Genomic DNA, 26,331 nt, shown 5'->3' with positions numbered 1-26,331 from the left:
GTGAGCATGTGTGTATGTGTGTATTGTGTCATCATCTGAAATGTATAACTTACTGTGGGTTGCATTCCGAAGAGTTTGGGAAACACCGATTTAGAGAGTCACTGTGTTTTGTAAATGTGCGAATCCGCATTGCCAAAAAAGTTCACTGTGGAAGGAGGCAGTAGTCAGTCTTGAGTTCAGTAGCCAAGAGCACATCTTGAGAATTGTTCTTTAATGGACAGAAAACAGTACTCTAATTAGGTGTATGATCTGGTCTCTTAGTTACTAACCACAGTGGTCCTTGTGGGTTGACACTGAATATAGATCTATGACATTGAACAGATTCGAAGTGCCTTTCAGTAGGTTAAAATAATCAGTGGTCTTCGCTCACCCAGTTAGAAAGCCTAATGTTAAGGGGCTTGTTTATTATGCTCACCTTTGTGGTTTGATCATCGAGTTTGCTGATCTCCCTTAAGTAATATGCTATATCTAGGAAAATCTAATGAAGGGAATGATTCACTGAAATCTCAAAGAGATGTCAGCCATCTTATTGGAAGTGTACTGTGGTATTCATAATGTAGAGATATTCCACATAGGCCACTGCATGGGCTCTCAATAAAGTGATGATGATACCAATACTGTTACTTCCAGCAGCAGCCAAAGCTAATTTACATAGGTTATCCCTGGCTACCCCCTTTATCTTATCTGTGACTTCCTATAGAAAAACACTAATGTGTTTTCTTGTGTGTGTGTGTACTCTGAAGTACATGTCGTTTTGATTTGAGTTGTAATTCTTCTTAAATGAAAGTGTTGGAAATGTGTCACATACAAAAGGCATCTGCAACAAAGCTATCAAGTGACTTGCTGGAAAATACTAGAAGAGGAAAACTTTAAAAATGGCGTCCACTCTGAAAATAAATAATACATTGATATAGGATGTTAAATACATATGGTTTGCCTTCCTCCTCTCTTAATTCCTTTAGCTAATGATAATTGGCATTTAACCTTAATGCTTTTCATGCATATTTCAGAATTGTACGAAACTCAGGGAAATATAGCCACCAGTTCACCTTGGAATGTAAATAATCTACTCAAATTTTAACAACAGCTTTATGGAATCTCCTCATTTCCTTTTTCTTTCTTCATTATCTAAATAATATTTGCTTTTATCCTTATGTCATCATTTTTCACTTTATTTTTGTTTTGAGCTTTAATATTGTTATAAAATTTTAAGTGATTTTCCAATAATGTTTAATAATAAATAATATTTAATAATCAATAATGTTTAACAATTTAGAGTTGTTTTAATTTTTAGTAAATTGTTATTAAAACTGTGCTTAACATTTCAATTTGATCTGTTCCTCGTGAAGATTATCTTTGTATAATGTGATTAAAAATCAGTTTTCTCTTCTCTTTTTTCATTAAGTGAAAATAATATTTGTATATATGTTTTTTACTGTCCATTGGAAATATTGTGTTCTGACTATAGCTTCTTTTGTTAAAAGCTTCCAGTGCAGTGGTTCTCACTCTAAGAGGCCTAAGAATGAGGAAGATGAGGAAGTGTTAGCTGCAGTTGATGGGGCAGAGGGCCCCACTCCTGACCCAGACCCAGATGAGCTCAAGGACAGTGAAAAGCCAGAAGAAGCAGTGAAACTAGCAAACACAGAAGCACCTTCAGAGGAAGAGGCCTCTGCTAGCAGGATGCAGCTGGATCACAATTTATCAGATAATATCAGATTCGCAGGTGAGAAACTAGCTGATTATGTTTCACATATTAGTAGTAGGTGATTGTTGATCTGCCTTAAATCTGTGTTTACTAGGGCAGATATGTTACTTTTCCACGTAGCTTAACCAATAAGCTATCTAAAACTATGCGGTAACTCAATCAAAAGGCCAAGGGAGTGTTATGAAAATCAGAAGCACCACTGCTACGGGTAATGGAATTTTGAGACAAGCAGCCAGCAGTGCCTATTTCATTTAATAAAAAAGAAGATTCTAAAATGAAAAAAATTTATTTTTAGTGCAACTCAATTTATAATATACAATACATTTTTTGGAAAGCTTCTCTTGAATTCACATGGAATAGAGAAAACCAATTATAGATAATTCTTTGCAGATTCTGAGCTTCGACTTAATTTTAGGAAGAAAATAAAGATTAAGGTTTTACAGAAGAACAGCAAACATCATTCAGTCCTGTGAAATGTGTATATAGTCCCCTGGCTGTTTCTCTGCACCAAAGCCGTCATCTGTAAATCTCAACTGCTTTGCTTTTCCCTGCTTTTATAGCATATTTCTCTGAAACTGTTTTAATGCTTTGCTTCTTTAATAGTTGTTGGAGATTTTGTCCTTTTCCTAATCGAGCTTGTTGGTAATTCCTGTCGCTCTCTCATACCCCTCATCTATTGAATCCTTCAACTGTGGGACTCTCCCCAATCCAGCCACCCCCTTGCTTCCTCTTTGTTCAAGGCACGCTATCTCTTGTCTGGACTGCTGCAGAAATTACTTCCTTCCTGTCTTGCCTGTGTCCACTCTAGTCACCCCTACTAGTCAGTTCTCCATATGGCAGTCATAGTGATCCATTTAAAAGACGTGGTTTGTTTTGTCCCTCCCATCTTCTTGCTCTTATTGCACTCAGAGTAAAAGAAAAAGTCCTGATCATTGTCCTAGTTAATCGGATCCTTGGCTGCTTCTCTATTCTTACTACCTTTTGCTCTTGAAATATCTATGTTAATAGAGTTTAAATCATAGACATTTTTTTCACTGAGTTTATATTTAATTGGAGAGCTAGACAAATAAATATATAATTCCTATCTAGTGTGCTGAGTGCCACTAGTAGCGATGGCATAGGGTGTTCCTGGAATACCAAGGAAAGACCTGAAATAGACAGGAGGCTGGACTGGCAAGGTTTCTTGGAGTAGGTGATATCTGAATTGACTTGTGATGAACACATGGAAAATAGAAAGTAAAGAAGGTAGGGAAGGGAATAGCAAGCAGTACAGAGAACAGTTATGCAGTGCATACGGATATTTCTTTATAATCTCTCGCCGTAGTTTTTTTTCTGTTGTTGTTGTTTTTAATCACACCAGGTTAAATTAACTACTTTACAAATTACTGGGTAGTTTAAGCTAAGGGTACCGAGGTTTATTATTTGTGTCACTGCCTGGTCTCTTGCATTTGGACTTCCAGGTTTTGAGACCTGGCAGAGCATTTAATAGAGGACTTGGCTAGGTGCAGCATCCGAGCTACTATGTGATAGGTGAAATGATGCTTGTGTGTGTGCGCGTGTGCGTGTATGTGTAAGGAAGGGAGGAGGGTGAATAGAGATGGCTGTAGGAGAGAAGTGCATGTGATATTCTTCTCCTTTCATATGCTGTCATTGTATGATGCAGGATTAGTGTAGGAAATAAATTTTATTCGACCTCACAGTTTTACATGTGGTTTTTCTTTTTTAATATAAATTTATTTTTGGCTGCGTTGGGTCTTCATTGCTGCGCATGGGTTTTCTCTAGTTGCTGCGAGCGGGGGCTACTGTTTGTTGCGGTGCACGGGCTTCTCATTGCGGTGGCTTCTCTTGTTGTGGATCCACGGGCTCTAGGCGTGCAGGCTTCAGTAGTTGTGGCTTGTGGGCTCTAGAGCGCAGGCTCAGCAGTTGTGGCTCACAGGCTTAGTTGCTCCATGGCATGTGGGATCTTCCCAGACCAGGGCTCGAACCCGTGTCCCCTGCATCGGCAGGCGGATTCTTAACCACTGCGCCACCAGGGAAGTCCCTACCTGTGTTCTTGAGATACATCCTCTGAGCTGGAATGTTTCGTCAGTAGCATATATTGGAATTAAATTCTTATTTTTAGAAAGATCTCAACTTACTATTGCTTGGGTAATTATTGCTATTGCCCTGGCTTTTGACATTGGTCTGCAGTGGAACCTCTTTTTAAATCCCTTATTTTGTCAGTAAGTATATTATTTTGCCACCTTAACAATTACGAAGGCTGCATGGTGCTTTGGTGACCTTTCCCACTCAGGTCTTCAGTGGAAATTTAGAGGGAAAGTTTGATGGTAGAAATTTAGTTGAGAATAGTTCAACAGTTCTCAGCAATAACACAGTGTAAGATTTATTAACAGTCTTTTGTTTTACTCCTCAGGAAACGTCTGCCTAAGCACATCTGTGGCAGAGAAAATCAAAACTGAGGCTGACCAAACCTGTGCCACAATTCCGCCTTCAAATCCCAGTGATGCTGACGATTCCATGTCTAGTGGCCATGTTATGTCTAAGGAATCAGAGCCACCCAAGCTTCCATGGCCAAAGTCACCTGAGTCGTGCTCCTCTGTGGTGGAGAGTAACAGTGCTTTGACAGAGGGAGAAGAGAGTGATGTGGAGAGCCATGGGGTAGGCCTTGAACCTGGGGAAGTCCCAGAGGTCCCCAGTGGAGAGAGAAATGGCTTCAAAGTCCCCAGTGTATGTGGCAGTGTCAATTTTTACCATATTTATTATGTTGTCAAGGCACTTTCTGCAAACAGAATGCTGTGCATCCAAATCTTGCTTTAGGGCAGAAATAACATTTCACATTTATGGGTCTTAATCATATTTCTTTCAATGACCGGGAGGTAAGCCTTCTGTGAGGTCTGGCTCACATGGTAATAATTCAGAGAACATGGGACTTTTGGCCACATATTGGAGCTTAATTTTCTTACTTAAAATTTTTTTCTAACACTAAACTCTTTATTTTGAGATAATTGTAGATTTACAGGCAGTGGTAAGAAATAGTATAACAAGGTCTTATGTATCCATTTTGCCCCAATAGTGTCTTCTTTTTTTTTTTTTTTTTTCCAATAGTGTCTTCTTGGAAAACTATAGTAGAATATCACCATGGTACTGACATTGACGCAGTCAAGATACAGAGCGGTTCTGTCACCTCCAATAGTAGCCAGGCTGGAAATAATTTCAGCTGCAGGGCTCTGGCCTCCTTCTGCCAATGCTTAATACCTCTGGGTTGCAGGCTTCCCACAGCCTCTATTTTAAGATTAAGGCTCATCTGGCCATACTTTTCCCTGACTCTTTCCTCATGGACTCTGAATCTAGGACCAGGCTGACCCTTCTGATCCTGCCCACCGCGGGAACCAGGCCTTTGCCTCTTGGAAAACTCAAGATCCCTCTTGATTTCCAGCCTCCCCATTCTAACCCTTTGCATAGGGCCTCCCTGTTTCTCATATGTTCTTGTACGATGTTAATATCATATGCTCTCAGCGTAAACTTTCACTGTAACTTTAAGATTGTGAGTGTATCAGCCAAGCTACGACTACCTGTAGTGATTGTCATAATTCGGTAACCTCTTTTGACCTGCACAACTTGAGAAAGGAGTTCAAGTGGATGAGTAAGGGAAGCCTCAAATGTTGGAGCTGATAAATTGTGCCGGCCACTGAACAGACCCACTTCCGGACTGCTCCTGGTCACTTCAACTCATCACAGGCCTTTTGGAGCTTTAGTAGCAAGGGAGAGTAAATAAAGACATCAACTTGGAATACTCTGTTTATAAGTAATTTTAAAATGTCCAATAAAATATAGATGATTTCCTAATTTCACCCAATAACTTTTATCATTTTTATGCATGATCGTCCTACTGAACTATAAAATATTTCTCAGAAGTATCTGAGAAATAGAAAAATATGATCTAATTTATTTGAAAAGGTTGCTGAGCAATTTGAAAATAGTATTCACATACCAGTAAATAAAATTTACAACTTAATTTCACATAGCGATTGTAGCTGGATAGATATTGGGATTCTAGAATGGTGAATAAGTCACATGCCTGTTTATATTTGGTCAGCTTCTTTAAACTAGAATGGAACGGAAAGTAAGTTTTCTGTTTACTCGCTTTCAGTGGAGGCAGTTGGATTCTCAGTGCTGTTAACCTTCATCTTTGTCATTTCTCTGAACAAAGCCTGACTGCCTAGGAAAGCAAGTGCTGCTGTTGAGGGCTGAGGGCCTTGGTTTGCTCTCATCAGAAACGGCTGTGTGGTATTCTTTTCTCATACCATGGTGTCAGACAGTCCTTCTAAGTAATACAGAGCCATTTCATTTTTGTGTAATGTGACCAGTGTTTCTTAGTATTAAGCGTAATGCTACGTGTATGCTGGTAGCAGTCAGCTTTAGTCAACCTTCTCAAGAAACACTGAGTTATGTTTTAAACAGTGTCTGTCTGTCTGTAACTGGACTCCATGCTTTTCCTGGCATAAATCAAATGTGTTCAAACCTTACCTGCTATCCCTGCTGTCCAAAATACTCCTCCCCTAGAGAGCTAAATGTACCGCTCCCTCATTGCACTCAAGGCTCCACCCAAATGTCTTCTTGTCAGAAAGGGCTTCTCTGATGACCCCATATAAAATAGCCTTCTCCCCATCTCTTTCCACTCTTTGTCATGCTTTATTGTTTTTATTGTTTTATTACTATTGCTTAATAGTACTTCATAAATATTTATTTTCTACTTGTTTTTTGTCTGTGCTCCCCCACCCCCACCCCCAATCTATATTGCACCCTTTGGAAGCAGGGACCTTCTGTAGCTCACTCTTAGAACAGTGTGGCATGTAGTAAGGGTTTAGTAAATATTTGTTATTGTTGACTAAGTTATAATTCCTCACATTAATTTTTAGCTGTTATAAACTACAGGTAAACCTCACCCTGTATTATACTTTGTGATCCCAGCTTTGATTAGAATGCTCTCACACATTTTCTCATAATTCTGTTTTGGTGTCAGATGTCAGCATAGTTTCTCTCCTTCTGGGCTCTGCTTCTTCAGCTTACTGGGAAATTCCTGAGACTCCTTTCTTTTGCAGTCAAATGTTGATGCAAACCCACTAGTTTCGAACTCTTTCTCTAACCACACCCCTGCCTTTTTTGGGGGGTTGCTGCATGGGCAAGAAAGCTTGTAAGTAGTTTCTGCCTGGAAGATGTCAGGATGCACAGGACTTTTTCCTTTACCTTTGAAAGGAAAATGTAGCCTGGGCAGCTCAGGACAGAAGATTTTACGTAAAATTTAAGTGGTTTCAAGATGACAGTAATGTGCCATATTAAACAACAGCAACAACTTTTGATTTCCTGTTTGATCCTCAGAGAAGTGGCGATTCATTTTTGAATGGAAGGAAGAGTACAGGCTCACCTTGGCAGTATTTCCTCCTGTGTGAGGATAGAAAGCAAAATAACCTGCCACATAGTCACACATGACCAAATGCCATGGTCCTATTTTGTTATGAATGTATAATCCTAAATTTAAATTAGTTTTAAAGAACTTTTGAAAACTAGCTAACTGCTGAGTTTATTGTAGGTTTGAGAAGCATACCCTGCACTACAGATAGTGTTTTTTTTTTGTTTTTTTAAAATATTTAGGTATCTATTTCGGCTGTACCTGTCTTAGTTGCAGCGTGCGGGATCTTCATTGTGGCATGAGGACTCCTTAGTTGCAGCATGCGGGATCCAGTTCCCCAACCAGGGATTGAACCTGGGCCCCCTGCATTGGGAGTGCAGAGTCTTACCCACTGCACAACCAGGGAAGTCCCCAGATAGTGTTTTTGTTTTTGTTTTTTTTAATTTGTATTTAGTTTTTGGCTGTGTTGGGTCTTCATTGCTGCGCGCGGACTTTCTGTCATTGCTGCGTTGTGGTGAGTGAGGGCTACTCTTCGTTGCGGTGCATGGGCTTCTCACTGCTGTGGCTTCTCTTGCTGCAGAGCACAGGCTCTAGGCACATGAGCTTCAGTAGTTGCAGCATGCAGGCTCAGTAGTTGTGGCTCACGGGCTTAGTTGCTCTGTGGCATGTGGGATCTTCCCGGACCAGGGCTCAAACCCGTGTCCCCTGCACTGGCAGGCCGATTCTTACCCACTGTGCCACCAGGGAAGTCCCTCCAGATAGTATTTTAATATGAAGTGGAAGAATAGTTAACTGACTTCCCTGTCAGTAAAATTATTAATAGAATGGGTTACTATTTCTTTTGACTTGTAGGTTTAAATTTCTTTAACGAAGTGTTAATTCCTCAGCAGGTGAATAAGTATAAGAGTTCTTCATAATTAACTTGTTGTAAATCATCATAACCGTAGTTTTTTGTTTTAAAACAAGTCTTTAACGGTGGCTGTTTCTCCCCTATTTGTGTTCTGTAACCAGAGAATAGAAGGAGAAACCAAAACTGCTAAAAGTTGGCGCCATCCACTTAGTAAGCCTCCAGCAAGATCCCCAATGACTCTGGTGAAACAGCAGGCAACGAGTGATGAAGGTGAGCTTGTGTTGTTTTCCAGTATTTATTCCGGATAGACTGTATAATACTCAGAATTTATTCTGTCAGTTTGTAGTAACAAACTTTTCTAAAAAATGGCCTGGTAGAGAAGAAATCTCACCAAGTGGCAAATATATACACCATAAGGAGACCGTAAGTAATACATAATTTATTTGGAATTTATATCTTAGGGATACATCCTTGCTTCACATAATCTAGCCATGTTAAAGTCTTCCTTTTTTTATATGATGGGGTAAATTGGTCATTTCTGACATTTGCCTTGAGACCCTCCAGAAGGAGCTGACAATCATTTTTTCAAGGTATCAAATTACGGAAATAACATGCTTTGTGTTTCTTTGCATTGCCTTTGTTTTTAACTTGAATCCTTTAAATTTATTAACACCATCTGAGTACGAAACTAGATGCAGTACTTCTATATCCTGTTACACCTGGTGTGTCATGAAACATCCTTTCTCATTAACTAGATTTTACTGATGTGGCTTGGTGTGAAGTAGTTTTATTTACAACCAGTTACTATTCCTAGATGTAACATTTGTCTGTTTGTCTTACCTAGTTGCCCCTTTTACCTCTCTTTTTCCAAAAATGTTTTTTTGTTGTCTTCAGTCATACCTCTGACCAGCTGTTTCTTCCTTGCAAGTGTCTCATAGCATCATAAGGATCTATTTTTTTTCCATCTCTAAAAGGATCAGTTCAAGCAGGTTTTCTGTAAAAAGCCCTTCTTTGAGGTGTTCTCATTCCATTGAGGTGGAAATTGTTAATCAAGTCTGTGAGGATGCTGTCAATGGAATAACTTGAATCTTGGGTTCAGGCTTCCATTTAGTTTAAATCCAGTTTATCAGAGTACACATCTTTAGCAGATTTTTTTTAACTTTTATTCACTGTCTTCTTTTATGCCGCATGTTTAGTTAGAAAAAAAGCTCCTCAGTGTAGGGATCAGATAATGATAGTAGCAGTCTCTGTAATGCCAATTCAAGGTAGAATTCTGCCTTGAGTAATAAAAGTAATGAAACATATTTGCCTTTATTTCCATATATCATCATGTTCAATTTTTCTTTCTCCAACTTTATCATATGCAGCACAAACCGTTTTCCCCTTAGTGCCAAGATAAAGGACTGTTCTGTATAAAGTAATTAATACTTAATTTACATTACTTATGGATTTTCATTACCCTTCCCCATCATAGCCTCTGACAGCATAGCTTCTTGGAAGGGAATGGGCTATCCTAACACATAAGGAAAACTGCCTTCTCCTATGTCATTATCTTCCTAGGAAGTTTATTTCCATGTGAATCATCGTAAATTGGCCCAGAGTTTCTCCATGGAGAGAAGTTCTGATTTCGATCAGTATAGCTTGCCAAATTTCTAAATGGATTGGTTTAACGAAGACATCTCCAAAGTTTGAGGTTAAATATCTTGCTGAAACACTGGTGATTGTAGCTTTTGCAGCAGTCTCACCCTCTATTTTAATATATTAAGGACTGCTGCGGTCCTCTGGGGATTTTTGAGAATTGAGAGGAAACATCAGAGAATTACAGTGATGGCTAAAGATTTTTACAGACTTCCAAACAGAGAGTGGATAATATTCCATGTCCTGGAGCAAATTACTTATTTATTGGGCATTGAATGTTTTTACCTCAGCCTTCTCCCTCTGTGTCTTGTACATCTAAAAGTGAATGAAAATCATCATTATTATGATTATAATTATGTCAGTATTAGACATCATTATTAGAAAGTGACGAAGAGTGGGATTAGCGCTCATTGGGAGCACACAACTCCAAATCTAGCGTCTTTGGGGAATTTCCTACCATAACTACTGGGCTCCTTTTGCACTCCTCTTATAGAAGTAAGTGTGTATGCCAGACAGGAGCATGACTAGATTGGAGCATCTGAGAAATTGCATCTCTAAACAGCAGTGTCCCTTGTTGGTGAATGAGCGTTTCTCTATTCAAGCTGGCATTTGACTCCCTAACGGAAAAGCAGCAGAGGGGAAAGATATTGATCCAGCACCTCTGGGAGCTTATGTGGGAGATAAGAGTTACCTGTAAGCTGCTCTTCTCAAAGGACAGTGCAGTGGCTCTTTGATACTCAAATGGCCAGAAACTGTAGAGATTATTCTCATTGGTGGCAGATCCAATAATTACAGGATCAGCAAGGATTTCCTGACTCTTAGCCTGTTCTTTCCTGGAAGATTTTCCATACTTAGCAGAAAAACATGAGGGTCTACAGTGGTGGAGCAGAGTGGGGAGATACCTAAGAAATGAATTGATGTTTCAGAGTATATAGCATTTTTACATAAAAACTAATATCTAATTCACTCTTTTTAGGAGGATGAAAAACTCTCTCAAATGTATACTACATATTATTATTATTATAAATTTATTTATTTTGGGCTGTGTTGGGTCTTCATTGCTGCATGCGGGTTTTCTCTAGTTGCGGTGAGCAGGGGCTTCTCATTGCAGTGGCTTCTCTTGTTGTGGAGCACGGGCTCTAGGAACACAGGCTTCAGTAGTTGTGGCATGTGGGCTCAGTAGTTGTGGCACACGGGCTCAGTTGCTCCACGGCATGTAGGATCTTCCCAGACCAGGGCTCGAACCTGGGTCCCCTGAATTGGCAGGTGGATTCTTAACCACTGCACCAACAGGGAAGTCCCTGCATATTCATTATTTGTAGTTTAAAAGAAATTACTAATCTGTCTCTGGTTTTCTTTTAACTGAAGTGTTTTTCAGTTCCCTTTTCCCTTAAGTCAGGCAGCTGCACTGCCTGATCAAGGTGATCCTGAAGCATGGATTAATATTCTGTATATTTTTCTGTTTTTGAAGCTAATTATACAATGTTGAATTGAAACAGACTTGAAAGAGAAGTGCTTGGGTGTTTTGAAAGATTCTGGATATGTATCCATTCTCCTCTTGTGATGTGTCACTATAACAGCATGTTCCCCTTCTCCGATTTCAGAGCTTTGTGGTTGAGTGTCTATAGGGAAAGGGGTGTGTATGCAGCACGGGTGAGACAGGGAGGCTCTGAGAATAACATCTTGCCTGGCCTCAGAAGGCCCTGAGTATGAGAGGATGGACCCTGGCCGGGCGGGAAGCTCAGAAATCCGCCATAGTAATTCTTTTTTTTTTTTTTTTTTGCGGTACGCGGGCCTCTCACTGTTGTGGCCTCTCCCGTTGCGGAGCACGCAACGCGCAGGCTCAGCAGCCATAGCTCACGGGCCCAGCCGCCCCGCGGCATGTGGGATCTTCCCGGACCGGGTCACGAACCCGTGTCCCCTGCATCGGCAGGCGGACTCTCAACCACTGCACCACCAGGGAAGCCCAGTAATTCTTTTTCTTTGGTTGCCGAAGATGTCTGCCCAAAGGCTCTCACATATTTCCCTTAATATTACAGATTCGATTGAGGATAAGTGACTTTAAGGCTGTTCATGATCCAGTACCAGCTTCTCTCTGCAGCTTCATTTCCCTCAACTACCCAACATGAATCCTCCTTTCCATCCATTCAGACAATTGTTTGTTTTTTCTCCTGAGTATGTCTCCTGCTTTATGCTTTCATGCTTTCCCTGTGATGCACCTTTCCATCTTGGGACTCTCACCTACTTCTCACCATTTACCCCTCCTTCCTCTTACTTCTCCTCTACTGTCCTATTCCATCTATACTTAGCTCTAGCATATCGCTCGTCATCTTACGCTGTGCTTCAGTATTTTTCTCTGTGTCTGTCTCCTCACTCTCACTCCTTTTGTCTCCCACTCCAAGTCCAAGGTCAGTCTGTGGCTTAACTCACCTGTGGATCCAAAAGCAGGAAGTCCTTAGTGATTAATAACCTTGAAATCAGCCATTAAAAAAGATAATGAAATACTTTTTTTTTTTTTTTTTTTTTTTGGGCGGTACGCGGGCCTCTCACTGTTGTGGCCTCTCCTGTTGCGGATCACAGGCTCCGGACGCACAGGCTCAGCGGCCATGTGGCTCACGGGCCTAGCCGCTCCGCAGCATGTGGGATCTTCCCGGACCGGGGCACGAACCCGTGTCCCCTGCATCGGCAGGCAGACTCTCAACCACTGCGCCACTAGGGAAGCCCATGAAATACTTTGATATAACGTATGCTGTCATGTTAAAAGGAAAACCAAAATTCTTGTCCAGGAAGTATTCTCTCTGTATATACGTGTATAGAAGAACATATGGTTTTAATTAGCTGTAGATATAATATGTCACCTAACTCAGTTTTGTATCCTGAATGTGTTGGAATCCTCTTTCTACTGTGCCAAATCCTAGGACCTACTCAAAGTTAATATGAAGCTGACGTGTGGCAGATGTGGCCAGTGCTTTGGAGACCTGAGGGCCCCCAGTGTAACGATTGGGATAGTTGCTTAGCTAGCACCTGGGTGTGTATGTAGGGGTGTGTGTGTGTGTGTGTGTGTGTGTGCGTGCACGTGTGTACGCACGTGTGCATGTGCGTGTGTATGTGTATTTCCTTCCCAGTTTGAAGGCATTCTTATTCAAAAATTTCTCACTAATGTATGCTTTTTCTGACTAGTTTTCATTAGCAGCAGTTTGTGCTGACACAAACTCAGGACTTTTCCTGAACTGACCTTAGGCTAATAGACATTGTACATTGACATCCGTATTCTGAACATGCATTTTATCCATCCCCCTGCCTTGCCCTTTATGGTTCATTGTTTGGTCTTTAACTTCTCCTGCACACATATGTGCGTTTTTAAAAATTGAAGTATAGTTGATTTACAGTGTTTCAGGTGTCATGTATGTGTTTGTTTCCCACCTAAAATTTTTTTTTTTACTGCATTTGTTTCCGGTATAAATTTTCCAACTTTTCCTACTATTGACTTACAGTATCTTCACTGCTTTTGTACTTACTGTGCACATAACCCCCTCGGTGAAGTGATAAGGTTAATGTTGTTTCTAAAGCAACTGTAAAGGAGAATCCCTGCAAACACACAGGAGACCTCATGAACGTGGCAGTGGCTGACGCAGTGATACTCTACTCAGTGATTCCCGTGGTTGTTGGTGTCAATTTGAGTTGACATACTAATGCTGTCTGTGGAGTTTTGCTGGAGACTTAGAAAGTTAAGTTGAAAGTTTATAAGAAAATGTACAAGATTGTTATCAGGTGATTTTAGTTCTCTTTTCTTTGCTGATGACTTTTCAAACTTTTTGTAATAAATACATTTCTCTTATATTTGGGCAAAAAAATGTTTTAGAGAGACAGAGAGTATGGATGTGATGTACTGGATTACCAGATAATCCTCCAGTTACAAAAGAATCAGAAAAATGATTGATAAATAAAACAATCAACCTTTATACATGCATGGAGAGGCAAAAGTAACATAAAGGGTCTTATTTCTCCATGTCTGTGATCATGGTCAGCCAGCTGCAGTGCTCCATTAGCTGCATGACCCTCCATGCTTTGGCTCTGTGCTTACCAAGTGAAGATTGTAGCAGCCTCTGCCACATGGAGCTCTTAGGAGGGTTAAAAGACTATGTGTAAGACACTCAGAACAGTGTCTGGCACATAATGAATGTTTGTTGTCTGTGTTGTGACATGAGGAGCAGGAAGAGGGTGATAGCTGAGCTCTCGAGAAATGAGGGAAATCCAGAGGGGATTCACGGCGAGATGACATTCAGGTGGGTAGGAGAGAGTGAATGCCGTGCCGTTTGGAGGAAATATGCCGGGACTAGGGTGGGGGCTGGGAAATCAGAGCTAAGACCTCATAGGATCCCCCAGACTCATAAAGCGGGACTCCTGAAAGCCTAAGCCCTTAGTTAAGGGTGTGCTAGGGAAAAACTAAAGACCAAAATGGACCATAGGCCCAGGCAGAGGCCAAGAGGTCCCGCTGCTGGGTCTCAGCTTGGGTGGGGAAAGAGGATAGGATAAGAGAAAGTCACCCTAACAATTCTTAACCATAGGGCTGCCGTCACATTCATGCCTCTTATTCCAATCAGAAATTTAAAGTAAAAGTGCCTCCAGGGCATCTAGCATAAGCAATTGCAAAATCTTTTGAACCCACCTGAATAGGAGTTTAGTTGACTAAAAGACAGTAGACGCTGACTGAAGTCCTGGCCTTTGTCCCTTACAAGTTTTTCGACTTCTGGCAAGCCTTCTCTCTGGCCTCGGTTTCCTTTTGTGTAAAATGTGAGCCTTGGTTTTGAGTAATTAGGGCTCCTAGCCTACAGGTTCATGAATGGATTTTTGACATTTCAAATACCCTGAAATAATGTGGTGATATGTTGAGCTCATCACCCTGGGACCAAATTTTTGCTTGTAACTCTTCAACTATAATTTTATACGGAAAAATTGAAAGATGCCATTACCCATCTGTACTGTTTACCCAAGTGCAGAGGTGACGCCACCTACACGTTTGAATATTGACAAGATTCAGATTAAAGCGCTGGTTATGGCTCTGATTTTCTTTAATCTGAACTGTCTGGAGAACTCTTTCTAAATCATCAGTTCGGCAAGTGCAGTACTATAATGAGCTGTTAAGGATCTCTTTGAAATTAAAGACAGCTTAGATCCTGATCCTATCTCTGTAATGTCTGCATGCCTTGAGGGTTACATTAAAAGTGTATTTCAGGCAGTGTTACAGCAATTTATTTTTTGGACAGTCTGTCTATATTAATATTATAATTCATTTAGTAATAGATTAAATATTTAAATATAGAGATGGAAGAGGTGGAAATTGCTACATTAATTAGAGATTATTCTTGGAGTTTGGCCATTATGTAACCTATTTAAGCTACATTTTCAGTTATTTTGAAGAATAAAATGTGTACATTTAAGTACATTTAAGCAAGGAAAATCTCAGGAACTCACATCTGACAAAATCTGATTAATTCCTCAATGTTTTTCTCTGTTTCACACTCATTTTGTGGAAACATTCGTGTTTATAATGCAATTGAGGGCTTCCCTGGTGGCGCAGTGGTTGGGAGTCCGCCTGCCGATGCAGGGGGCAGGGGTTCGTGCCCTGGTCCGGGAAGATCCCACATGCCGCGGAGCAGCTGGGCCCATGAGCCATGGCTGCTGAGCCTGCGCGTCTGGAGCCTGTGCTCCGCAATGGGAGAGGCCACAACAGTGAGAGGCTCGCGTACCGCAAAGAAAGAAAACAAAAAAAAGTTATAATGCAATTGAATGATAAATTGGTGCTAAACATGTTTTCCCAAGACTGATTTCACTTTATTAGAGATTTTTGTTTTCTTCTGGGATTGCCTGATATTTCCTGGGTATTTTCTGAGCTTTACCGTGTGTCATTTGGTAACTATTAGTTCTGTTGGTGCAAAAGCTGGCTTTTGGGCTCTTTGTAATCATCCCTCAAACAAAAGGACATTACTTAGAATTGGCTGTTTCACTTTACCTTTGGCAGACAGATGTTTTGGAGAATTAATGCCCTCCTGCCCCTGGCATGCTGTAACTCCCTCCTTTCTAAGAGCATTGATATAGGTTTGCCAATCTTCATTTTGTAAAAAAATTTTTATTTCAAAGATTTAAGTGGATATATTGACCAAATATAATAGTGACGTCTTTTATTGATTCAAACTTTAAAAATGTTATTCTAAGTATTAGATTAAATTAAAAATTTGTTTTAATACCAAAAACATTTTTGCCAGATGGTAATGGGCACCTGACTCTGTTTTTGGTTAGCAACCTGAGACCTGCCTTCTAGTCTCTCCTTGGCTGTTAATGGCTGTATGGCCTTGGAATACTAAGTCATGTAACCTTCTAAGGTTTATCATATGTATGATGAAATTGTTGGATTAGTGATCCCAAAGTTTCATTCAGACTCTAAAGGTCTTTAATTCTATCAAAATATAATAGGAAGAAACTATCACAACATTTTAAATCAACTATACTCCCCGCCTCCAAAAAAAAATAAAATAAAATGTAAGGTCCCCAATCCTAATATATATATGTAACAGGAGAGGATACTGTGTAGTCCTCTTGCTTCATGCTAGCCTTTCTTGGAAAAGCAAAATAGTGAAGTATAAGAACATTCCTCATCAACAGTGTTTCCCCCCTGTAAAAAGTCCTTTTCTCTGCCAGTTTTGAAAAACAAATACTGTTTTATGATCATTGCATGTCATGCTCCAAATGTTATTAATTTTTACATAACGATCTCTTCTTTGTTCCATCAATTCTTATTAGCTTGAGGTAATATTATACTTTCATAATAAGCACGGTTATATTTCTATCTGTTTAAGCAATAAAACAGCAACTTCAGCAGATTACTAAGCAGATTGGCTTGGAACGTTTGTTGATAGGTCACAACTAGTGTTTTCCTGCATTATGTGGACATAAAACATTAGATGTTGTTGGCACTCAGATTTAATGGATATTTTATCTAGCACTTAGCTTTGTAATAAATGGGCGTTCTCAGCTTAGCTTGATTTTTCTGTTAGCAAAGCCCATTGGAGTCCCAAGGGCACTGACCTTTTCTGCAATACAGGGAATAAAAATAAAAAACACCTTGCCCTTATTATGGAGTGGCTCGGTAAGGGTTTGATTGAATTAGACAAAAATGCGCTAGCTTTTTAACTCATGTTACACGGTTGCTTTCTGTAGTTTTCAGAATCAATCTTGAGACTTTTTTTAAAGTGGTTGGCATGAAGTCTTATGATCAGATGTCTATAAGTGCTGAAAGCATTGGGACTGTAAAATGAGAGTCAAGACTTTGATTTATTTGAATTCATGTGTGCCTTGTTTTACTCAAAGTCTTGTAGAAAACATCTGAGGAACAGCTTTTGATATTATAATTGTGTGGTTAATTCCATTCTTTAGGAAAATAAATTATTGTATTAGGTTGAAATGTATGAAATTGCTATTTGATTTTCATATATCTTCATGTATTACTTTACATTTCCTTAAACTTGTACACAGCCCCTTCTCTCTGGAGACAAGGATGTCTTACCCTATAGGCCATTGAATTATCCTGTGTTTTGTACTACATTTTAGGCATTTTTAGTTCTATCTTTTGTTTGGCTGTGAAACTGTGAATATCGAGAATAAGCATGCAGTTTGCAAAGTTAATGTAGCTTTTAAAATTTAATTTTATAATTACTTTATGGTCTTCATTTTCTTTGTTTTGTCTCTGACTATTGAAAACTTAGCTCTGGGCTGGCAATGTTTTTTGCAGGCTGACATTTGGGGACCATTGTCATGGATTTTAGGAAAAGACTTTTTACTTCTGGGAGGGTTGTTAAGTAATATGTGTAAGGCTCCCAAATAGAGAGTGGTTAGGAAGTGGCTCACTTTATCATCATTTAAATTCGATATAGTATTGTTTTATTCTTTTTTCTGATTCTTAGTTTCCCAGCTTTAGGGAAGTGATGAGGTGACATTTTTTTATACATACCACATGGACCTCTAAATTCTGCATTGTTTTACTGTTCATGTTTGGTTTGGTTTTGTTATGGGGAGACATTTTCAAGATTGAAAAGTGTAGGGATTTTTGTTTTGCTAATAAAAAAGTAGAAACCAAAGGAGAAAAGGCTTGTGATGATATATGAACATATTTGACTATTACTCAAATATTTCTGTAGTTGTTAAGGTCTTTTCTTGAGGAATCATACTTTATGATGCCTTTAAATGAGTTAGCCGAGGATCTGGGGTAAGACTCTTCTTGGGAGAAAACAGTGAGTACAAAGGCCCCAAAGGAAGGCAGTTAGTGTGGCATGTTTGAAGAACGGCAAGAAGAACCCCTGATGGCTTTGGATGTGGATCAACAGAATGAACGTTTGCTGCCTCGTCCTCTTCTTATTTCTGTACATCCTCTCGTGTAGTCCACACCCTTGTTTCTCTAGTAGTTGTCATTGTGGCTGCTCTGCATGAAGTTCTCTGTCTCCTTAGCAGCCGTTTTGTGTGATCTGCCAAGTGACACCTCTGTTAGTTCTTGGGTCAAAGTGTCTAAGGATCCTGCTGTCCTTTACACAGATGACCAGAGCTGGCTTTTAGCTAAGAGGAGCATGTTTTTTTTTTTGCAGGTAAAGTGCAACATACCAGTTGTTCTTTGCTTGGAGATACTGTTTTGGCCATTTTAATATAGAGGCTGTTAATGAAATACTTTAAGAAACTGAAGGGTTCTTCCATGGGAAGTTTTGAACTCCTTGAAGGCAAGGGACTGTTGATTTTTGTTTCTTATCTCCAGCATCAGTCATATTGCCCAGTACACAATGAGTTTCATATGCTGTCTTTCACCTATCTTTGATTTGATTCTCAGAATAACTTCCTTTTGTTGCCATGTTGTCAGCTAGTTTTCCAAAGATATGCCAGCTTTTCTTTTTTAACATCTTTATTGGAGTATAATTGCTTTACAATGGTGTGTTAGTTTCTGCTTTATATCAGAGTGAATCAGCTATACATATACATACATCCCCATATCTCCTCCCTCTTGCATCTCCCTCCCACCGTCCCTATCCCACCCCTCTAGGTGGTCACAAAGCACCAAGCTGATCTCCCTGTGCTATGCAGCTGCTTCCCACTAGCTATCTATCTTACATTTGGTAGTGTATATATGCCCATGCCACTCTCTCACTTTGTCACAGCTTACCCTTCCCCCTCCCCATATCCTCAAGTCCATTCTCTACATCTGCGTCTTTATTCCTGTCCTGACCCTAGGTTCTTCAGAACCATTTTTTCTTTTTCTAGATTCCATATATATGTGTTAACATACGGTATTTGTTTTTCTCTTTCTGACTTAGTTCACTCTGTATGAGAGACTCTAGGTCCATCCACCTCACTACAAATAACTCAATTTCATTTCTTTTTATGGCTGAGAAATATTCCATTGTATATATGTGCCATGTCTTCTTTATCCATTTATCTGTCGATGGACACTTAGGTTGCTTCCATGTCCTGGCTATTGTAAATAGGGCTGCAATGAACATTGTGGTACATGACTCATTTTGAATTATGGTTTTCTCAGGGTATATGCCCAGTAGTGGGATTGCTGGGTCATATGGTAGTTCTAGTTTTAGTTTTTTAAGGAACCTCCATACTGTTCTCCATAGTGGCTGTATCAATTTACATTCCCACTAACAGTGCAAGAGGGTTCCCTTTTCTCCATACCCTCTCCGGCACTTATTGTTTGTAGATTTTTTGATGATGGCCATTCTGACTGGTGTGAGGTGATACCTCATTGTAGTTTTGATTTGCATTTCTCTAATGATTAGTGATGTTGAGCATCCTTTCATGTGTTTGTGGGCAACCTGTATATCTTCTTTGGAGAAATGTCTGGGTGGGTCTTCTGCCCGTTTTTCGATTGGGTTGTTTGTTTTTTTGATATTGAGCTACGTGAGCTGCTTGTAAACTTTGGAGATTAATCCTTTGTCAGTTGCTTCCTTTGCAAATATTTTCTCCCATTCTCACGGTTGTCTTTTCGCCTTGTTTATTTTTCCTTTGCTGTGCAAAAGCTTTTAAGTTTCATTAGGTCCCATTTGTTTATTTTTGTTTTTATTTCCATTTCTCTAGGAGGTGTGTCAAAAAGGATCTTGCTGTGATTTATGTCATAGAAGGGCACATTCTTTTGAACACTTCTGGAAAAGTTATTAATCTTTTTATTATCATAAATATACTCAGTGATGTTTTTGACTTGAATGGGAGAATAAAGGCCTTTTTTTTTTTCCCGAAAGGGTAAATCTTGAAATATTTTTATATGGGAGATAACTGGGTGTCTGTCTAGATTGGCTCCTTCTGTTCCAGCCGGTCCTGTCATGTTAAAAGTTTAGTGTTTAGGGCATACATTTTAAGTAATTTTCTGGATGATCTTTGAAGAGATTTGCTGGAGACCCTACAGGTTATGCTGGAGACCCAGAAGGGAAAGCATCGTCATCTGTTGAAGCCCTAGGTCTGTCTTACTGATGGGTAGCAGCTGTACGGCTGGTAGCTCGTGTACTCATTTGGCAGATGAAGGAACTGAGGTTTAGAATTATAACCGAACATTAAGACCACATAGATTACATGAATAAAACATTGTTTTAATTTATTCTAATAGGTTTGGATCAGAGCTCTACTCTTGTAACCATGCTTACCTCAAAATAGTTGAATAACCAGTGTTCTAGGCCACGGGAAGTCAGGCCTTTTATAACATTTGTTTCCTAGTTTATTACTTTAACTGTATAATGTGTGTTATAGATTTACTCTTGTGATCACTTAAACGAACATTTTTAAGTATTATTTTTTAGTTTCACTGTTTACTAGTTGCCCTCTTTAAAAACTTATGTATGCTTTTATATGACGAGCAGTGTAAATTGTTTTATGTAGAAAGTAAAAAAATAAACCCTTAATCATTAAAGTTAACAGTGTACATCTATAATAATCCCTGGGATCACGTCTTAGTGAGGCCCCCACCATGCCTTGGGAAGTGTTATTAATTGAGGGGGAAAGTTGCTCTCTAAACAATGGGGTATGCCTCTAGATTAGTATAAGTAGAAGTCTCAAGAAGGTTCTCTGAACATCTTAAGATTCTCAAGTGAATGGCAGCAAGCTTGACTTTCTTTTCAGAGCCAGAAAGTTTTCTGAATTCCCTGAGCTCCCACTTTCCTAGGGACCTCCTCCTCCTTCTCTTCATATGCTCTTCAGGATTGACTCTTTCCCCTGCAGTATGTTTGTTGCTGCTCTGGAGTCTCTGGGGTCAGCATGGGATGTACTGCTGACTTGCAGACTTTATAGTGATGTCTGGACAGGACACATTTCTAGTTGTCCCTTTGAGACTGATCTTTTGAGAAACAGCATTGTTTATGGTCGTGAGGAGAGGGCGGGTCCTACAAGCGAGGGTACTTCTGACAGCAACGGTGTGGCTTACTTTTCCCAGGCGCCAACTGGTGTCCTACAGTTTAGTTTCTTTCTTACACTAATGACTCAGCGTTAGCACAGCCCCTGCAGGTTAAGGACTCAGTCCCGTCTCACCAGTTGTCCCCACTTCAGATGCCAATTTCAAGTCCTTACACCTGACCATTGGGCTATAAAGTCTGGGGATTCCCTACAGTTCCCTCCTCAGGTTTGATAATTTGCTAGAATGGTTCAGGGAAGTCAGGAAAACACTTCTTACATTTACTGGTTTATAACTCAGGAACAGCCAAAAAGAAGGGATGCACAGGGCAAGGTATGAGGTGGGGGTAGGTGTGTGAAGAACTTTCATGCCCTTTGCAGGTACATTACCCTCTCGATCCCAGAACCCTGTCATTTAGGGTTTCTGTGGAGGCCCCATCATGGCTACACGATTGATTAAATCACTGTGTATTTGGCGATTGACTCAATCTCCAACCTCTCTCCCTTCCCCTGACGTCAGAGGTGGGGCTGAAGTGCTAACCCTCTACTCATGCACTGACTTTGTATTCATGCCTTGGTCTTTCTGGTGACCAGCCCCAATCCTGAAGCTATCTAGGCGCCCCCAGCCACCGGTCGTCTCATTAGCTGACAAAAGACACTTTTCAGTTCTGCGATTCCAAGGGTCTTAGGAGCTCTTGTGTTGGGAACTAGGGACTAAGACCAAATATTAATATTTTAACCAATGATGTTCCTCTCACCCATATCATTCAGGAAATTCCAAGGGTTTTAGAAGTTCTGTGCCAGAAACCAGGAAAAGACCAAATAAATGTTTCTTTTTATGTGACAATATCATACCGAGTATGATTTAAATAGCAAGCTGGGAGGATCATTTTGGAGAAGTATTTAAAATACATTGGAGGGACCTCCCTGGTGGTCCAGCAGTAAAGAATCTACCTTCCAATGCAGGGGACGCAGGTTCGATCCCTGATCAGGGAACTAAGATCCCACATGCCGCAGGGCAACTAAGCCCGGGCGCCACAGCTATTGAGCTCGGGCGCTGCAGTGAGAGAGCCTGCGTGCCGCAAACTACAGAGCCCACATGCTCTGGAGCCCGCACACCACAGCTAGAGAGAGAAAACCCGCATGCCACAGCTAGAGAGAAGCCCGAGTGCTGCAACGAAGAGACCGAGCGCCACAACGAAAGATCCTGCATGCTGCAACTAAGACCCGACGCAGCCAAAAAAATAAAGAAAATAAATAAATAAATAAGATAAATACATATTTAAAATACATTGGAAGGATGGAGGGGAGTTGTAAGCAGGCTGCCTGTGAGGGGCTACTTAACTGTGATTTTATCTGCAAGTAATTTTAGAGGCAGAAGTTGTGATTGACCTCTTAGTACCCAGCTGTCACAGGTATAAATCAAATATTGTGGTTTAACTTTTATTTCTTCTTGAGCACTCTTAGTGGATTCTATATGCATATCTATTTCTACTACCTTTCTCCAAGAGCTTTTATTTCTGCCAGAAATATTCGGAGTTGGAGGCAAAAGCTTGGTTTCCTAGGTGTAAGCCAGACAGAATATTTTTAATATTCTGGGATACTGTGTGCATGATCCAGGAGCTTGGTGCTTGGTTTGTAGGCAGGTAGGTTCTACTGATTGTTTTTTAGTGATGTGGCGATTGGAAAATTTTAGAGCAGCCATTTGAGGGTGCTGCTGGTATGACAGCAGTGTTTTCAGTGGTTTACTTCAGTACGTTTATCCAGGGTCATGTCTGTTTTCCCCATTCCCCCACCACAGTAGTGCTTGTCAGGGGGCTGGCTGTCCTTCATGGGAGGCCACTTAAACAGAGGAAACATGTCTCCTCTTGTGTTTCTGTAAATACAACAGTCCAGGAATCTAGATTTCTGCCATGCGATAAGAGGCTCACCAAGAAAAAAGATAATTAAGTGTCGGCATAGAATTTTTTTTTTTTTCCCTGCTATAGCTGGCAAACCTTGCAGACCTTGAAGAAACGAGAGAAAAGAAGGCCTTCTTGCAGTATTGACTTGTTTTCTTTTTGCTTAAGCATTACTCGTTGATTGAGGAAAACAGTTTATGAGATTCTTGCTTGACTGTGAGAACACAGTCTACACCAGCTTTATTAGGGCTGTGTTGTTCAACAGTGACTCTGTGATACTAATACTTTTGGGTGAAAGTGCACATGTATAGTCAGTGATTCTCAGTCTTTTCCTCAGGACTGCTTATGCTCATAATCATTTTGAGGACCCCAAAGAGGTTTCATTTCATCTCCTTTCTTTGCATTTCCTTTCTTGAACTCCCTTCCCTTCCCTTCTCTTCTCTCCCCACCCCATTTGCCCCCTTGCCCCTTTGCCCCCTTTTCCTTCCCGTGGATTTACCTTAATGGTACTTATTTGCTGAAATTTAAAACAGGGAAACATTTAAAGTAACAATCATAAATGCATAAACAGTTACATTTCTTTTCTTGAATTCATCAATTAGTTTTATTTTCTAGGTTAAAAACCCCAAATTACTCTCATCTTTATTCATGTTTTCTATTATTAAAACAATTATTTTTTGTTCTTTTTAAAAAAATTTTTTTTAATTAAAAAAGATTTTTTATGGAAAGGCATGTTATTTTAAATATAGCAGTGTGGACATGTCAATCCCAAACTCCCAGTCTATCCCTCCCCGCCCCACTCCCCCCCCCCCCGCCCCGTAACCGTAAGTTTGTTCTCTAAGTCTGTGAGTCTGTTTCTGTTTTGTACTTATTTGCTGAAAGTTAAAATGGAAAAATCTAAAGTAACAATAATAAATGCATAAACAGTTACATTTATTTTCATAAGAAAATAACAGTTTTCCCAACCATAAAAATAAAGAGAAGAGCAGCATTGTTTTACATTTTTTGCAGAGCTCTTTAATATTGGGTTTAATAAAAATTGGATTCTCATGTCTGCTCTGCATTCAGTCTGCTGGACCATGTTGTTCTGGTTGAGGTATATTTGAAGAAAGTCCAGCTTACTTGGGATACGTGGTTAGAAGGGGTGCAGTATTTTAATAGCCATAAAACTTGACAAATGGTGGTTTTTTAAAGATTAGTTGCAACATGAAATCTGAAATCCCATCAGTGAACTTTTTGTTCTCTATTAAGCTAAAAATTCATTGGTCTGTCTTGCACTTTGAGTGGCTCTTCTATGCATGCGTGATTTTGTAACGTCATGCATTGGTAAACAAAGATCTGTGTCATACAGGTCTTTTTATATAATATAAAGAAATTATATTTGTTATTATCACCATCAATTCCATTAGAAATAGCTTTAATTATTGGGAAGCTGTCAAGCTCACAAAAGTGGATACAAATTTTCCAAAGTTCTAATTTTGACTCAGAAGCTTGAATTTCATCATTGTCAACAAATACTGTCAGTAGTTTTTTTGTTAAAATGAAAGCTTTCTTTGTTCACGTTCATTGCTGCCAGATACCCAAGTCTGAATAACCATAGCTTGTCTGTTAGTCATTCGTTCAAGTAAAAATGGTGTTCCATGAAAAAGGCAGCTCATTCAACAGGCGATTCAATTAATTGCACATGTGCTTTTCCCAAGACAACCATTGAACTTCAGTGTGCGGCAGAAGTGCTTTATGCATACATCCCATTTTATTGCACATTTAATAAAATTGATATTTTTTCCTTTTGCTTCATCAAGGCATTGTTAAGAGAACAGCCCCCCACCGCCAACTGCAAATTTGAGATAGTCAAGAATATAACGACTGCATTGGTGCCACTGCCTTGATTCAAGCTAAGGCACCAACAGTTTTACCCTTCATAGCTTTTGTGTCACCATTACAGATGTCAGCAGTGTGACACAGGCAAATAACGTCTTCGTGTTATTATTTTTTCAGTTTTTTTAAATTAATTTTTATTATAGTTTCTCCTTCATGTTATTATGAAATTGACAATACAGACCTCATGAAATTGTGTTGTGTGTCCCCTAGAGTACACAGACCTTACTTTGAGAACTGCTGTTACACTATTAGCTCTTCTTTTGTTCTTGTTGAGAATTACAGTTGGGAAAGAAGGGAGTTCTACGCTGGTAACATTTCCCAAATGTTTTTCCAAACTTTGATGCATTTGCACCAAGGGACCTTTCCGTTGCCTCATTCTCTCTTGATTCTATAGCAAACTGTGGCACTCGGGGTGAGACTCAGAGCTTCTGAATGTTGCTGTGCTGGTATATTAAAGAGATAATTATAGTAATAAAAACATTGGTATTCATTGAATGCTTACAATGTCCATGTCCTTGTATGGTTTTTTTTTATTTGATATTTGTATATATTGTGGAATGATCACCAAAATTAGTCTAGTTAACATACATCACCACACAGTTACAAATTTTTTTCTTGTGGTGAGAAAAAGATCCACTTTTAAGATCCACTCCGTTAGCAACTTTTAAATATACAATACAGTATTAATCAATCAATTACTAGTTAACTATTACTAGTTAACTACTGATATATTGATATCTTAATATTATATAATAGTTAACTATTTTTTTAACATCTTTATTGGAGTATAATTGCTTTACAATGGTGTGTTAGTTTCTGCTGTATAACAAAGTGAATCAGCTATACATATACATATATCCTCATATCTCCTCCCTCTCCTTGTATGTTTAATATCTGCCCCTGCCCTCTTCTTTTGTGAAGGTGTTGTGAAAACTAATTTAATATTTAAAAAATCTTTAAAACAGTGTGGTCTATTTTCATTGCCTGACATCTTACAAAATGCATCATATAGGGAAGTAAATATATACCAACGAGATTACAGTGTAACTTTAGAGGTTCATTAGTTAACTATAGTTGAAGAGGAGGAGGAGAGGAAATTCCTAGGCATCGTGATGCCAAATGATCAAAACACTTAGAAGCTACGACGCAAAAAACATTTTCCCTCTTCCGTATATTGGAAGATAGAAAGTATTTTTTTCAAAAGTAACTGGATGAAGAAGGTACACTAAAAAGAGACCAGAAACAGGAAAGGTGTTTAGAGGCTGAAAGGGAGGATTTTCATTTGGAATTGTGTGGTGATGAGAGTATTCAGATATCCTGAAAGTACTTTGCCCCCCAGAATATTTAAGGCTTGTAGTTTACATGAATATCATGAGTCTGGGAAAGCCAATAGCTAAGGTTAGTCTATTCTTGAACAATGCCATGGTTCAAAGGTAAGCAAGAGCTCTTGGAGATAGAGGAGGGGTGAATAATTTGATGAGATAATTTCAGGAAGACAAAATACTTACCGTCAAGAATGTGCCAA

General features: G+C 39.6%; 1 protein-coding gene across 6 annotated transcripts in view; it reads left to right on the top strand.

Moving 5' to 3' along the window:
• KDM4C (lysine demethylase 4C) overlaps window positions 1-26,331 on the top strand; it is a 403,798-nt gene that overhangs the window by 213,316 nt on the left and 164,151 nt on the right. For 5 of the 6 annotated variants that reach the window (XM_089913225.1, XM_089913224.1, XM_022573685.3 and 2 more), the window contains 3 exons: window positions 1,485-1,723; window positions 4,119-4,432; window positions 8,127-8,235. In XM_089913225.1, the coding sequence (XP_089769351.1) occupies window positions 1,485-1,723; window positions 4,119-4,432; window positions 8,127-8,235 (662 nt within the window). The remainder of the gene's footprint in view (window positions 1-1,484; window positions 1,724-4,118; window positions 4,433-8,126; window positions 8,236-26,331) is intronic. The other variant, XM_022573686.3, reaches the window with a different exon arrangement.

Source organism: Delphinapterus leucas, chromosome 6, assembly GCF_059928025.1.
Source record: "Delphinapterus leucas isolate spDelLeu-1000000601 "Yukka" chromosome 6, BTC_Dleu_Yukka2, whole genome shotgun sequence".
In the NCBI taxonomy this organism is placed as follows: domain Eukaryota; kingdom Metazoa; phylum Chordata; class Mammalia; order Artiodactyla; family Monodontidae; genus Delphinapterus; species Delphinapterus leucas.
The sequence above is the reverse complement of the archived record's forward strand: the minus strand, read 5'-3'. Positions and strand labels throughout refer to the sequence as shown.